Here is a 13,874-nt window from a genome sequence, read left to right as displayed (position 1 = left end):
ACCTCTGTGTGATGCGATGAAAGATACTCCCAAAGTGAGTTTTGAGACTCAGAGAGTTGATGCATTTATAGAAAAAATTATAACTTTCTTATTTTTGATAGGAGTGATTGAATTAAACCAAAACAGGAAGATGGCATGCTGCTAAGTCTTTTGGTTTTCTTCTAGTGACACAATCACTCACATCACAAGAAAATATTCACTAATTCTACTGAACACTGTATATTTATTCAGGTTCAGTGAGCATTTTAGAGTGTGTTACTCCTCATTACAATTCCTTACATTTGCTTGGTATTTCTCATAACCTACTTATACATATATGTAGCCTAAAATATTCCCTTCTAGAAAAGAGAACTAATTACTGAAAATCACTTCCAGTCAAATGTGGAGCACAGAATATTCCTTATTAAATTTTCCTACAATGGAGGGTGTGCTGACAATGTAATGTGATAGTTTGGAGCATGGGTTTGTTTCAAATTTATCTTCACAAAGTTGAGAAATGTTTAGCAATATATAGTATGCTGTAAATTAGGGGATAAGTATGAAATAAAGGAGATCAGTCCTGGGATTTCTTTGGAAGGAATGATGCTAAAGCTGAAACTCCAGTAGTTTGGCCACCTCATGCGAAGAGTTGACTCATTGGAAAAGACTCTGATGCTGGGAGGGATTGGGGGCAGGAGGAGAAGGGGACGACAGAGGATGAGATGGCTGGATGGCATCACTGACTCGATGGACGTGAGTCTCAGTGAACTCCGGGAGTTGGTGATGGACAGGGAGGCCTGGCGTGCTGCGATTCATGGGGTCACAAAGAGTCAGACACGACTAGCGACTGATCTGATCTGATCTGATGAAATAAAGGTGGCTCAGATGGTAAAGAATCTGCCTGCAATGCAGGAAACCTGGGTTCTATCCTTGGGTTGGGAAGATCCCCTGGAAACAGGAATGGCTACCACTCCAGTATTCTGGCCTGGAGAATTCCGTGAGTCCATGGGGTTGCAAAGAGTCAGACATGACTGAACGACTTTCACTTCACTTCATGAACTAAATGCACATGCATTTATTACACGAGTTAAAGCTAAGCTGCTTTTTCTCAGTTAGTAAATAGTTATGGCTAGGCAAGTTTGTTTTTTAGTGTTAGTGACACACATGATTGAAATGATAGTTAATGCACATTTACAGATCATCTAACATCAAGACCACAGGTCATCCTCTACTGAAACTCATCTTAAATTTCCTTGTGAATCTTGATTTCAGTTACACTATGCATCTCACACTCACAGTCACGTTGTTTGCTTTCGTTGTAAACATTCACTGAGCCTTCTTCCCCACAGATAATCATCTCTCCACAGAATTCAGTAATGAAGGCCAGTACAGCCAAGCCATATTATATCAGAAAGAACAACTGAAATAATTTTTTCTTCTCCTAACAGTTTTACAGTGTTTATATGAAAACACAAGTTAAAAATAAGACTTACCACCACAATATATCGAGGTCTGTACTGAATGGTTCCAAACAAACCCAATATGACGACAATTATATGTAGAAAATTGCCAAGAATGGGCGCCCACTGGAAGCCAAGGAAGTCAAAGATCTGCCTCTCTAATGCTGAGAGCTGCAACAAAGCAAAGAGAGTCCATGAGTATATAACCTGTGCACCATCAGACCACATTAATGTTGGCTTCATGGTTGGAGAAGGCAGCAAAGTCAATTTCAATTGCACTTATGGACACTGTTATCACTAAGATTGTGACACCCATTTCATGTACCGCTTTATTCAATGTCTCTCAGAAAATACACTAAAATTACTTTGAATATCAGGACTTCAATTATAAATAGATTTTAAGCCTTTCTGGAGCGCTAGAGATATATTCCTGAAATCCTTTGCTATAGTAGTAAATCTTTTATGATATCGTATTTTCTAATATTAACCTAAAAATGACTGGCTTAGTTATAACATACTTAGAACAGTAACTCTAGGCTTCAATGCCAGTGCTATTAATATTTGGGAAAACAAACAAATAAAAATAAGAAAAACTACCCCCATTTCAATTATCAAATCTTTTTTTTTCTTTCTTTAGATTGTCATTGATTATAATGACTAGTCACTTTTTCAAAATGAAGCTTATTTATTTACTTTTGACTTATTTATATTCATGATGATAACTACTTTTTCAAAATGAGCTTACTTATTTATCTACTTTAGTTCCCAATCTAACACTGGAGTGTCATAGTTCCTTTGAATGATGTTTTATTGAGATAATATATTTACATGAACATTCATGTTCAATTAGGTATGGGTGTGTGTGTGTGTTCATTGCTCAGTCGTGTCTAACTCTTTGCGACCCCATGAACTGTAGCCCAGCAGGTTTCTCTGTCCATAGAATTCTCCAGGCAAGAATACTGGAGTGGATTGCCATTCCCTTCTCCAGAGGAACTTCCCAATCCAGGGATCGAACTCTGGTCTCCTGCATTGCAGGCAGATTCTTTACCGTTTGTGCTACTGCTGCTGCTGCTGCTAAGTCGCTTCAGTCGTGTCCGACTCTGAGATCCCATAGATGGCAGCCCACCAGGCTCCTCTGTCCCTGGGATTCTCCAGGCAAGAATACTGGAGTGGGTTGCCATTTCCTTCTTCAATGCATGCACGCATGCTAAGGCGCTTCAGTCGTGTCTGACTCTCTGTGACACTACGGACGGCAGCTCATCAGGCTCCTCTGTCCATGGGATTCTCTAGGCAAGAATACTGGAGTGGGTTGCCATTTCCTTCTCCATTTGAGCTACAGGGAAGTACTATTCAATTAGGTTAATCTTTTCTAAATACCCAGATAAAAATTATAGGGTAATGACAATTTTAGACATGTCACAGTTTATTATATTTTCATTAGATACAATTACATTTTTAAGCAATTCTAAAATATACTAAAGTATACACTTATACTCTTTATGATGAAACAGATGAATTTCACATAGTCCAGTGAATGTCAACAATGTCATTATCATGTACAAATAATATTTATTATGCTTTATATCTAGAAATTTTATAATCCCACCTGCTGTGTTTGGACATGGATCTTAATACATCTGAAGCATTCTTCTACATTAACTTTGATAAAATAGTAATTCTGAGAAAACAACCCATTGATCAACCATCCTGCCGGCACTAGAAACTACAGGTTTGAAAAGAAAATGGTACCCTAGGTATTTTTTTTTTTTAGTTATGTGGCTGGTGTATGCCTGAATAACTTTAATTTCCTTGGACATAAAGAAATGTCCTCTATCCAGGAAGCTGAATTTACCTTGGTTTAGATTCACCTTCAATAAGATGTGGAGGAGAAAGAGAAACGAGCAAATACCTCAAGACAACCACACCAGAACCACATTCATTTCATGGGTATTTCCTGATCATCAGTGATTTGTCACCAACCCTTGCACTCGCAAACGGGAGGATGTACAGGAATGGCTAAAATTCAAAATAATCAGAGCAAGGTAAGAAGCAGCACCGAGTATTTAACCCTCTTCTTTTCTGCTCCTGACTGTAAATAGTTTCCAAGAACCTTCCCCTAAAAATGCAGCATTCTACTTATTGGCCCATCAGTGATGTAAATATGTGGGGTTTTGTATCCAAACAGGATGGATGTGCTCAGAAAAAAAAAAAAAAATCCTGAAGAGCAACTGCAGGCAATTTATTGTGAAAAGCAACCCGATTTTAAAGCCATCGTGCATCACAAATACCTTTAAAGTGAACTTTTCAAACAGAAAAACCCATTTTCTTTTCTGTCAGAAGACACACGAATAGCATTCTCTTTTATGATATTAAAGAAAATACACAGTGAAAGGGAAGCCAAATTAACACCAGTCATTAGAAAATCTGCACTCTTTATGAAGACACCCTGTTTCTCTACTTATTAATACTTATTCTCTGATAACATAAAATGGATTTACAGTGATTTGAAATCAAAGCACAAATAAAAGGTCATAAACAAACAACAAACAAATAAGGAGGTCATATCAAGAACCAGGCGAGAGACAGCTAAAACAACTATACAAATCATGAAAATTAGATTTGAGTATTGTGTTTAAAAAAGTCAACTAACAAAGACAAAAAGTCCTCTAAAGGTAAACAAAATACCATTGCATTCTGTATTAGTTATTTTATCTAATTTCCATGTTCGGCTATTAAGCCATTTAGTTTAGAGGCAAATATATTCTCTTTGGGCTTCCCTGGCAGCTCAGATGGTAAAGAATCCACCTGCAATGCAGGAGACCTCAGGTTCGATCCCTGGCTTGGGAAGATACACTGGAAAAGGGAAAACAGCTACACACTTCACTGTTCTTGCCTTGAGAATTCCAGGGACAGAAGAGCCTGGCAGGCTACAGTCCATGGGGTCGCAGAGTCAGACACAACTGAGACTTTCACATGTTCTCTTACTGTCATCGTCTTTAGAGACAGCACTTTTTGCCTTAGAGCTTGGTATTAATAATGATGACTGAGAGCCACAGAATAAAACTAAATGATATCATGGTTGCTTTGTTAACTCCAAAACGTATATATTTTAGAAACATGTCTGTCAAAATGGTCTCATCAATAGTGTGCTGAAGCTGCTGGTGCAGGCTGGGGAGGGTAGATCAGGTACATCTCTTCCCAACTCCTCTATCAATGATGTTGCTTTGGGAACCTGACTTTGCCCAGTATATTTGCTACACGGACTTCCCTGACAGCTCAGTTAGTAAAGAATCCACCTGCAATGCAGGAGACCCTGGGTTCGATTCCTGGGTCAGGAAGATCTGCTGGAGAAGGACAGGCTACCCACAACATGGACATCAGGAAGCATTAAGAAATCAAGGTCTTGTTTATTTGTAACGAGAGCCTATGGTTAAATAGTTACCTCTGCACCACTGAACATGGCACTTAGAAAACAGTGGTTCTGACTCAGGAGAACAGCAGAAGGAAGTCATCAAATGTGTGATGCAGCATCAAGAGGAAGCATCTGGCCCATATGACAGCAGAGGATGGACAGCTCTGTAGAGACGCCATAGCAAAGAAGAGAATGAATGAAACCCTGGAAGAACCTGAGTTTTAAACCAAGATAGAGAATTCAAGAAACTAGAAAGGGAACAAACAATCCAGAGGAAAGCAAAACTATCTGGTCCCCAGTTTAAAAACAGAACAGGAAGCAGTGGCGTAAAGAGCTTTTCTAGGGGACAGGTCAAGTAGGTAAGACTCTGGAAGTTCTAAGAACGTGATGGAAGAAAATATGGATCTATTCCTAACCAGTTAAAAATAAAGGCAGACAGAATCTGAATAAGATGGAAGGAAGGAAGGAATGCAAGGAGACCAAATAAGTGATGCAAAGGAAGTATGGTTCAAAAGTACCAAGAAAATTAAAACTGGGCATGGTTTTGAATGTAGAGATGAAGAAATCATAGAAACATTCTCCTTGGATGGCAACACCGGAACTATAAGGAGAGAAATGTAACCCTATGTCATACTTGGGATGGTGTGGGAATTATCTCATACTCATTATAATAAAAATGTAACTTGGCTTGTAACTTTCAGAATCCAATTGTAGAAAGCTTGGAAGTCTTCATTATGATTATGAAAATATAAGTGTAATTTGACCCTATAAAGTATAACAGAACTGAGAAGGGGCTGAATATTCTATGTAAACGCTGTGTATATGGCAAGGGGAAGGGGTATGTTTTAAAATTCTTCCTGCAGGTCAGGAATTTCCTTCTGTCAGGCTCCAAGGTAAAAATGTTTCCTGTAAACATATGAATCATTAACTGCACTTCAAATTAACCACCAATACTCCCAATAGCACAATAAAGGTCCCTATTTCCTTATTATGCCCAGACAATGTAGATAGAAACAAACAGGGGCACATGTAAAATACAGCAATTTTTCTTTCTTTCTTTTTTTTTGAGTATAGTTCCTTTACACTGCTGTGTCAGTTTCTGCTGTACAGCAAAATGAATCAGCCTTACATATACATATACCCCCTCTTTTTTGGATTTCTTTCCCATTTAGGTCACCCCAGAAGGCAATGGCACCCCACTCCAGTACTCTTGCCTGGAAAATCCCATGGACAGAGGAGCCTGGTAGGCTGCAGTCCGTGGGGTCGCTAAGAGTCGGACATGACTGAGCGACTTCACTTTCACTTTTCACTTTCATGCACTGGAGAAGGAAATGGCAACCCACTCCAGTGTTCTTGCCTGGAGAATCCCAGGGATGGCGGAGCCTGGTGGGCTGCCGTCTCTGGGGTCGCACAGAGTCGGACACAACTAAAGCGACTTACCAGCAGCAGCAGCAGCAGCAGAGCATTGAGTAGAGTTCCCTGGGCTGCACAGTAGGTTCCCATTAGTTATCTATTTTCTACATAGTATCAATAGTGTATATATGTCAATCCCAGTCTCCCAATTTCTCCCACAGCACCCTGCCCCCCACTCTTGGTATTCATACATTTGTTCTCTACCTCTGTGTCTCTATTTCTGGTTTACAAATATGATCATCTACACTGTTTTTCTAGATTCCATGTACATGTGTTAATATATGATACTTGCTTTTTTCTGTCTGACTTAGTTCACTCTAAAATACAGTAACTTTCTTATCCACATATTATGTTTAACACAGTGTTTTGCTTAATAGCTCATAATTATTATAAATTGTGGAAAGTATTTATACTTAATTAAAGAGCTATAAAAACTCCAGGTGACCAGATATTTTCCTAGGCATTTCCTAGTTGGATCTACATAATATGCTTCTATCTAAACAAAACCTAGGTAGGAATGCTCGTTCTTAAGAAGTGAATATCCTTGGAGGCTGAACTTCACAGTGAGAAAGGTGAGCTCCCTTTAACTTCCATTTCTCTTGGACTTTTCCCTGATCAATAGAGTCAAACACAATAAAATAGATCAAACCAGTGTTCCTCATGTTAGTTGCATTATAGGAAGGTATTTGATCAAAGGATGGTTTCCTAAAACACCAAAATTAAAGCTTTTTGTATGATTGATACTCTCTTTTATATAACCTCTAGGAATTCAGGAAGTTCATCTTTCATAAAAAGGGAGAATGCAAAAGCTCTAATTAACACTCCTACTGGCTAAGCTGGGGCTTCCCAGGTGGCGCAGTGGTGAAAAGACCACCTGCCAATGCAGGAGATGCAAGAGAAGCGGGTTTGATCCCTGTGTTGCGAAGATCCCTTGGAAGAGGAAATGGCAATCCACTCTAATATTCTTGCTGAGAAATCTCATGGACAGAGGAACCTGACAGGCTATAGTCCATGGAGTTGCAAAGAGTCAGACATGACTGAGCATGTATGCATTAGCTAAACTGATACATTCCAGACGATTTCAAATAACTTTTGGTAGAAGAGGTTCATCTTTGTCTGGAAGGTCAGCGTAGCCCTTAGCTCTACCACCATCATCCTTGCTTCCTTTGTTCTAGAATCTCATAGCTACTCAATCTCAATGGACTTTTCACGCTCAAGATTGATGATTCAAAACTTCTGTGTTCATAGACCTGGCCAAGACCAAATTACAAGTTTATGTTTTAAGCCATAATCTGAGAATACTTTTTCATGGCTCTAAAAAAAATAAATAGAAAGGTCAGTAGCATTTTTATCATGAGCCTACTTATAGAGATGTGTCACAAAAAGTCCTAATAACCTGCAGATTTACCACTATGTCAAAGCAGGTGCTGTTTTGGAGAGGATTCTCTTGCCTATAGACAGGTAACCAAGGCTTAGGATGTGCACAGACTGTGAACGACCTAGGAATTTCAGATACAGCCTGTTCATGATTTGGTTTACCCAATGAGGAAATCAACTGTGTTAAGGGCTTCATAGTTTCTGCATATTTTAGTATTATTTTTGGTAGCAGTTAGAGGGCAAGAGCTATTATTCCAGTGAAACCAGAAACCAATAATTTAGTGAAATGAATAAAGTAAAATCAAGTTGCAGTGGCCTGAATGTCTACTAATGCATTTGCAGCTAGGGGAGGCAGAACCATGACAGCTCAGAGGAAGAGTGTTTTCTTAATGTCAAGTGTCTGTTGAAATTTATTTGTTGAATTAGCTTTATTTGGGTACTGTCTCCAGAACCTCTGAAAAGGCTTCTTGAATTCTGTCAATATATTTTGAATCCCTGTATCTCAAGGAAATTGATGAGCACTTTCTACTCTTACAATTCAATCAGAAAGATATAAACTAGTTGGTCAAGTAAGCACTTTTGGGAAATCAGAAAACAACCACGTGTTGTGTTGCAAGTCTATTTTTTGAAGAAATAAGAAACTGTGGGTAACATACCAAGTTTCCTGTTTAAAAAGGAACAGATATTGCACTGCCCATGGACGGATTTATGGAGACCAGTGAGCTGAAAGATTCATGTGAAGGGCCTTTATGAACCACAGATTCAGTCAGGAAAATTCTTTAGTGTATCTTATACACTGACTCAGCACGTCAACTGGTTGAGTGACGACTATTTCACCAATTTCTCAGTGTGGCAGAGAAGCCACCTAATTGAAAAAAAGTGCTCTAAAGCCTGAAAGAATAGTAATACAATGAATGGGACAGTACTTAAAGCTTACATTTTCCCATATCCATTAATCTAATTTGATGCTAACAAAATAGGATAAACATTATTATCCTTACATGAAGAAACATGTAACAGTTTCTTGGAACAGTCAGCTGATAAGCATCAGAGAGCAGTCTAGTGTCTTTATGCCCTGATCCTACCTCCTTTCTCCCATAATACTCTGAAATCATGCAACAAAATATACACTGTTTAATGAGGTTAAATTTTGAAATGAGCTCTCTCACAAGAGATAGAAATAATATAGGGAGCGCAGTGGGATGTTTCATGATGTGGTGTTCCTTCTGGGGCTTCCCAGGTAGCGTTAGTGGTAAAGAAACTGCCTCCCTGCCAATGTGGGAGACCTAAGAGACATTAGTTTGATCCCTGGGTTGGGAAGATCCCCTGGAGGAGGGCTTGGCAACTTACTTCAGTTTTCTTGCCTGGAAAATCCCATGGACAGAGGAGCCTTGCTGGCAACAATCACGGGGTCGCAAAGAGTCAGACACGACTGAGTGACTAACACAAACACAACAATAACTTAGCCTTGTCTAACTCAATGAAACTATGAGCCATGCCATGTAGGGCCACCCAACATGGACAGGTCATGGTGGAGAGGTCTGACAAAACGTGGTCCACTGGAGAAGGGAATGGCAAACCACTTCAGTATTCTTGCCTTGAGAACCCCATGAACAATATGAAAAGGCAAAAAGATTAGGACACTGAAAGAGGAACTCCCCAGATTGGTACGTGCCCAATATGCTATTGGAGATCAGAGTAGAAATAACTCCAGAAAGATTGAAGAGACGGAGCCAAAGCAAAGACAACACCCAGTTGTGGATATGACTGGTGATGGAAGTAAAGTCCGATACTGTGAGAATAATATTGCATAGGAAGCTGGAATGTTAGGTCCATGAATCAAGGCAAATTGGAAGTGGTCAAACAGGAGATGGTAAGAGTGAATGTCGGCATTTTATGAATCAGCGAACTAAAATGGACTGGAATGGGCGAATTTAACTAAGATGATCATTATATCGACTACTGTGGACAAGAATCCCTTAGAAGAAATGGAGTAGCCATCATAGTCAACAAAAGAGTTCAAAATGCAGTACTTGGATGCAGTCTCAAAAATGACAGAATGATCTCTGTTCATTTCCAAGGCAAACCATTCAATATCAGAGTAATCCAAGTCTATGCCCCAACCAGTAATGCTGAAGAAGCTGAAATTGAACGGTTCTATGAAGACCTACAAGACCTCTAGAACTAACACCCAAAAAAGATGTCCTTTTCATTATATGGGACTGGAATGAAAAAGTAGGAAGTCAAGAGATACTTAGAGTAACCTTCAAATTTGTCCTTTGAGTACAAAAGGAAGCCAGTCAAAGACTAATAGAGTTTTGCCAAGAGAATGCATTGGTCATAGCAAACACCCTCTTCCAGCAACACAAGAGAAGACTACACATAGACATCACCAGATGGTCAACACCAAAATCATATTGATTATATTCTTTGCAGCCAGAGATGGAGAAGCTTTATACAGTCAGGAAAAACAAGACCAGAAGCTGACTGTAGCTTAGACCATGAACTCCTTATTGCCAAATTCAGACTCAAATTGAAGAAAGTAGGGAAAACCACTAGACCATTCAGGTATGACCTAAATCAAATCACTTACATTTATACAGTGAAAGTGACAAATAGATTCAAGGGATTAGATTTGATAGACAGAGTGCCTGATGAAGTATGGACAGAGGTTCGTGACATTGTACAGGAGACAGGAATCAAGACCATCCCCAAGAAAAAGAAATGCAAAAAAGCAAAATGGCTCTTTGAGGAAGCCTTACAAATAACTGTGAAAAGAAGAGAAGCAAAAAGCAAAAGAGAAAAGGAAAGATATACCCATTTAAATGCAGAGTTCCAAAGAATAGCCAGGAAAGAAAAGAAAGCCTTCCTCAGTGATCAATGCAAAGAAATAGAGGAAAACAATAGAATGAGAAAGACTAGCAATCTCTTCAAGAAAATTAGAGATACCAATGGAACATTTCATGCAAAGATGGGCACAATAAAGGACAGAAATGGCACGGGCCTAACAGAAGCAGAAGATATTAAGAAGAGGTGGCAAGGATACACAGAATTATACAAAAAATATCTTCATGACCCAGAAAATCATGATGGTGTGACCACTCACCTAGAGCCAGACATCCTGGAATGGGAAGTCAAGTGGGCCTTAGGAAGCATCACTATGAACAAAGCTAGTGGAGGTGATGGGATTCCAGCTGAGCTATTTCAAACCCTAGAAGATGATGCTAAAATCCTAATGTGATGCAAATCCTAAAAGTGCTGCACTCCATATGCCAGCAAATTTGGAAAACTTAGCAGTGGCCACAGGACTGGAAAAAGTCAGTTTTCATTTCAATCCCAAAGAAAGGCAATGCCAAAGAATGCTCAAACTACCGCACAATTGCACTCATCTTACACCCTAGTAAAGTAATGCTCAAAATTCTCTAAGTCAGGCTTCAACAGTATGTGAAACATGAACTTCCAGATGTTCTAGATTTAGAAAAGGCAGAGGAACCAGAGATCAAATTGCCAACATCTGTTGGATCATCAAAAAAGCAAGAGAGTTACAGAAAAACATCTACTTCTGCTTTATTGACTATGCCAAAGCCTTTGACTGTGCGGATCACAACAAACTGTGGGAAATTCTCAAAGAGATGGGAGTATCAGACCACCTGACCTGCCTTTTGAGAAATCCATATACAGGTCAGGAAGCAACAGTTAGAACTGAACATGAAACAACAGGCTGGTTCCAAATAGGAAAAGGAGTGCATCAAGGCTGTATATTGTCACCCTGCTTATTTAACTTATATGCAGAGTACATCATGAGAAACGCTGGGCTGGATGAAGAACAAGCTGGAATCAAGATATCAATAACCTCAGATATGCAAATGATACCATCCTTATAGCAGAAAGTGGAGAACTAAAGAGCCTCTTAATGAAAGTGAAAGAGGAGAGTCAAAAAGTTGGCTTAAAGCTTAACATTCAGAAAATGAAGATCATGGCATCTGGTCCCATCACTTCATGGCAAATAGATGGGGAAACAATGGAAACAGAGGCAGACTTTATTTTCTTGGGCTCCTAAATCACTGCAGATACTGACTGCAGCCATGAAATTAAAAGACACGTGCTCCTTGGAAGAAAAGTTATGACCAATCTAGACAGCATATTAAAAAGCAGAAGCATTACTTTGCCAACAAAGATCCATCTAGTCAAAGCTATGATTTTTTTCCAGTATAGTCATGTATGGATATGAGAGCTGAACTATAAAGAAAGCTGAGCACCGAAAAATTGATGCTTTTGAACTGTGGTGTTAGAAAAGACTCTTGAGAGTCCCTTGGACATCAAGGAGATCGAACCAGTCAATCCTAAAAGAAATCAGTCCTGAATATACATTGGAAGGACTGATGTTGAAGCTAAAACTCCAATCCTTTGGGCACTGGATACAAAGAACTGACTCATTTGAAAAGACCCTGATTTTGGGAAAGATTGAAGGCAGGAAGAGAAGGGGACGACAGAGGATGAGATGTTTGGATGGCATCACTGAGTCAGTGTATATGAGTTTGAGTAAACTCCGGGAGTTGGTGATGGACAGGCAGGCCTGGAATGCTGCAGTCCATGGGATCGCAGAGTCAGACACAACTGAGTGACTGAACTGAACTGATTGACTACTAGGGATTATATTAACAACTTCTCATATCAACCCAGTTAGCTTAACTAAGTATGCAAAGTTTCAAACTGTAGGGTTTAATTTTTTGAAATGAGGCTTTTAAAATTGAGTAAACTTTAAAAATATCTCTTTTGGTAGCACACAGTTTGAAAAAAAGATTCTTACATTTTACCAACAGGTTCTTGTCCAGAGAGGCATTTTCATACTTCTTTGCTAGCCCTGAAGATACCGAAAGAGACATAAAGCGAACCATGCCATGAAGAAACCAGGTGATGAGCACTCTGCTTCCTCTTTTCATACTGAGTCAGTGATGCTCTGGGTAAGAATTTCACAAAAATTAGGCAGGAGGTAATAATCTGTCAGTATTTGTTTGAAGATGTCCCTTGATGTCTAAAGAGGACAATTACATCATTTGATTAAGCTTCTAAGTATCCTTCCCCTGACAGAAATTATCCTGCAGCCTAACTCCTCCAACTTTGCCAGGTTGAAGCTGACCTTAAAAAACACAGTTCCAGTTCATGAATAGCTCAAGCCAGGAAGAAGGCAACTATTTTAGCAAAAGCCCAAAGTACCAATTTGTTACAGAACAGTGATTGAAGATTAAATTTCAACCCTCCAGTGGAGCCATAATGGATCCAAGAACACTAAAGTTGAACCCCTAGGCTGGTGACCTATACAAGCCCACAAACAGCTGGTGGGAACACGCCTGCTGTGGCATTTCAGACTCCCATGGAGGTTTGGCTGAAATGGCAACCCAGCATGAGAAGACAGAGAGAAGGTTATGGATGGAAAGTTTCCCTAAGGGCCTTTTCACATTTTTATTTGTTGTGGTCATCACCTGTAAAATTCCTTTTTTAAAAGAATTCCTTTAAGGTATACATTTCATTTGGGAAGGAAATTACATGTTTCTTCTTTAGAAAACAATATGGGGAAAAACTTGAATATGTCAAAGTACTTATGCTATACAGAAGCCATTCTCACCTGAAAATCAGAATGTACAACAGACCTTTAAGTGGTAATCAGCTGATGGTGCTAAAGCAGGTGAACTTCAGCTGCTCATTTTCCTTTTGATAGTTCTCTTTGTTTTTCTCCTGCCACTCTCCGTTTACAATGCAGCAGCTGCTGAGTGTCCCATTGCTGTTCATACCCTGGGAAAGATGCAGCAACCCACTGTGGCCCGTGCCCCTAACCACAGAACTAGTGAAAACCCTAGACGACGACTGAGGCGTTTCTGGTGTACACTTGTATTTTGTTTTCTTCTTCACAGTTATCACTAGCCAATAGCTATGGTTTAATGGATGAAATCGCCTTCATCAGCTATGTTCAAATAACCCACAGGGAGGCAGAAAAAGAAAAATGAAAAATAATGTGAACAGAAAACACAAAATAAAATTTTAGATTTTTAATCCTTAATATATCAAGAATCACATTAAAGGTAAACAGTCTACATATGCAAATTGAGAGAGAAATGAGAAAAGTGGGTTACAAACCATGACTGTCTTTATGGCATCTATAAGCAACTCACATTAAATGCATGACATAAGCATACAGCTCACTGTTTTCAGTGCAGCATGAGGATCTTTGTCTT

The 13,874-nt window shown here is 39.3% G+C and overlaps 1 protein-coding gene across 2 annotated transcripts in view; it reads right to left on the bottom strand.

Annotated features, from left to right (window-relative positions):
• The window catches only part of NKAIN3 (sodium/potassium transporting ATPase interacting 3), a 535,514-nt gene that overhangs the window by 259,621 nt on the left and 262,019 nt on the right, over positions 1 to 13,874 (bottom strand). For both annotated transcript variants that reach the window (XM_027561061.1, XM_027561060.1), the window contains exon 2: positions 1,473 to 1,610. In XM_027561061.1, coding sequence (XP_027416862.1) covers positions 1,473 to 1,610 — 138 coding nt within the window. The remainder of the gene's footprint in view (positions 1 to 1,472; positions 1,611 to 13,874) is intronic.

Source organism: Bos indicus x Bos taurus, chromosome 14 (genome assembly GCF_003369695.1).
Source record: "Bos indicus x Bos taurus breed Angus x Brahman F1 hybrid chromosome 14, Bos_hybrid_MaternalHap_v2.0, whole genome shotgun sequence".
NCBI lineage: Eukaryota > Metazoa > Chordata > Mammalia > Artiodactyla > Bovidae > Bos > Bos indicus x Bos taurus.
The sequence above is the reverse complement of the archived record's forward strand: the minus strand, read 5'-3'. Positions and strand labels throughout refer to the sequence as shown.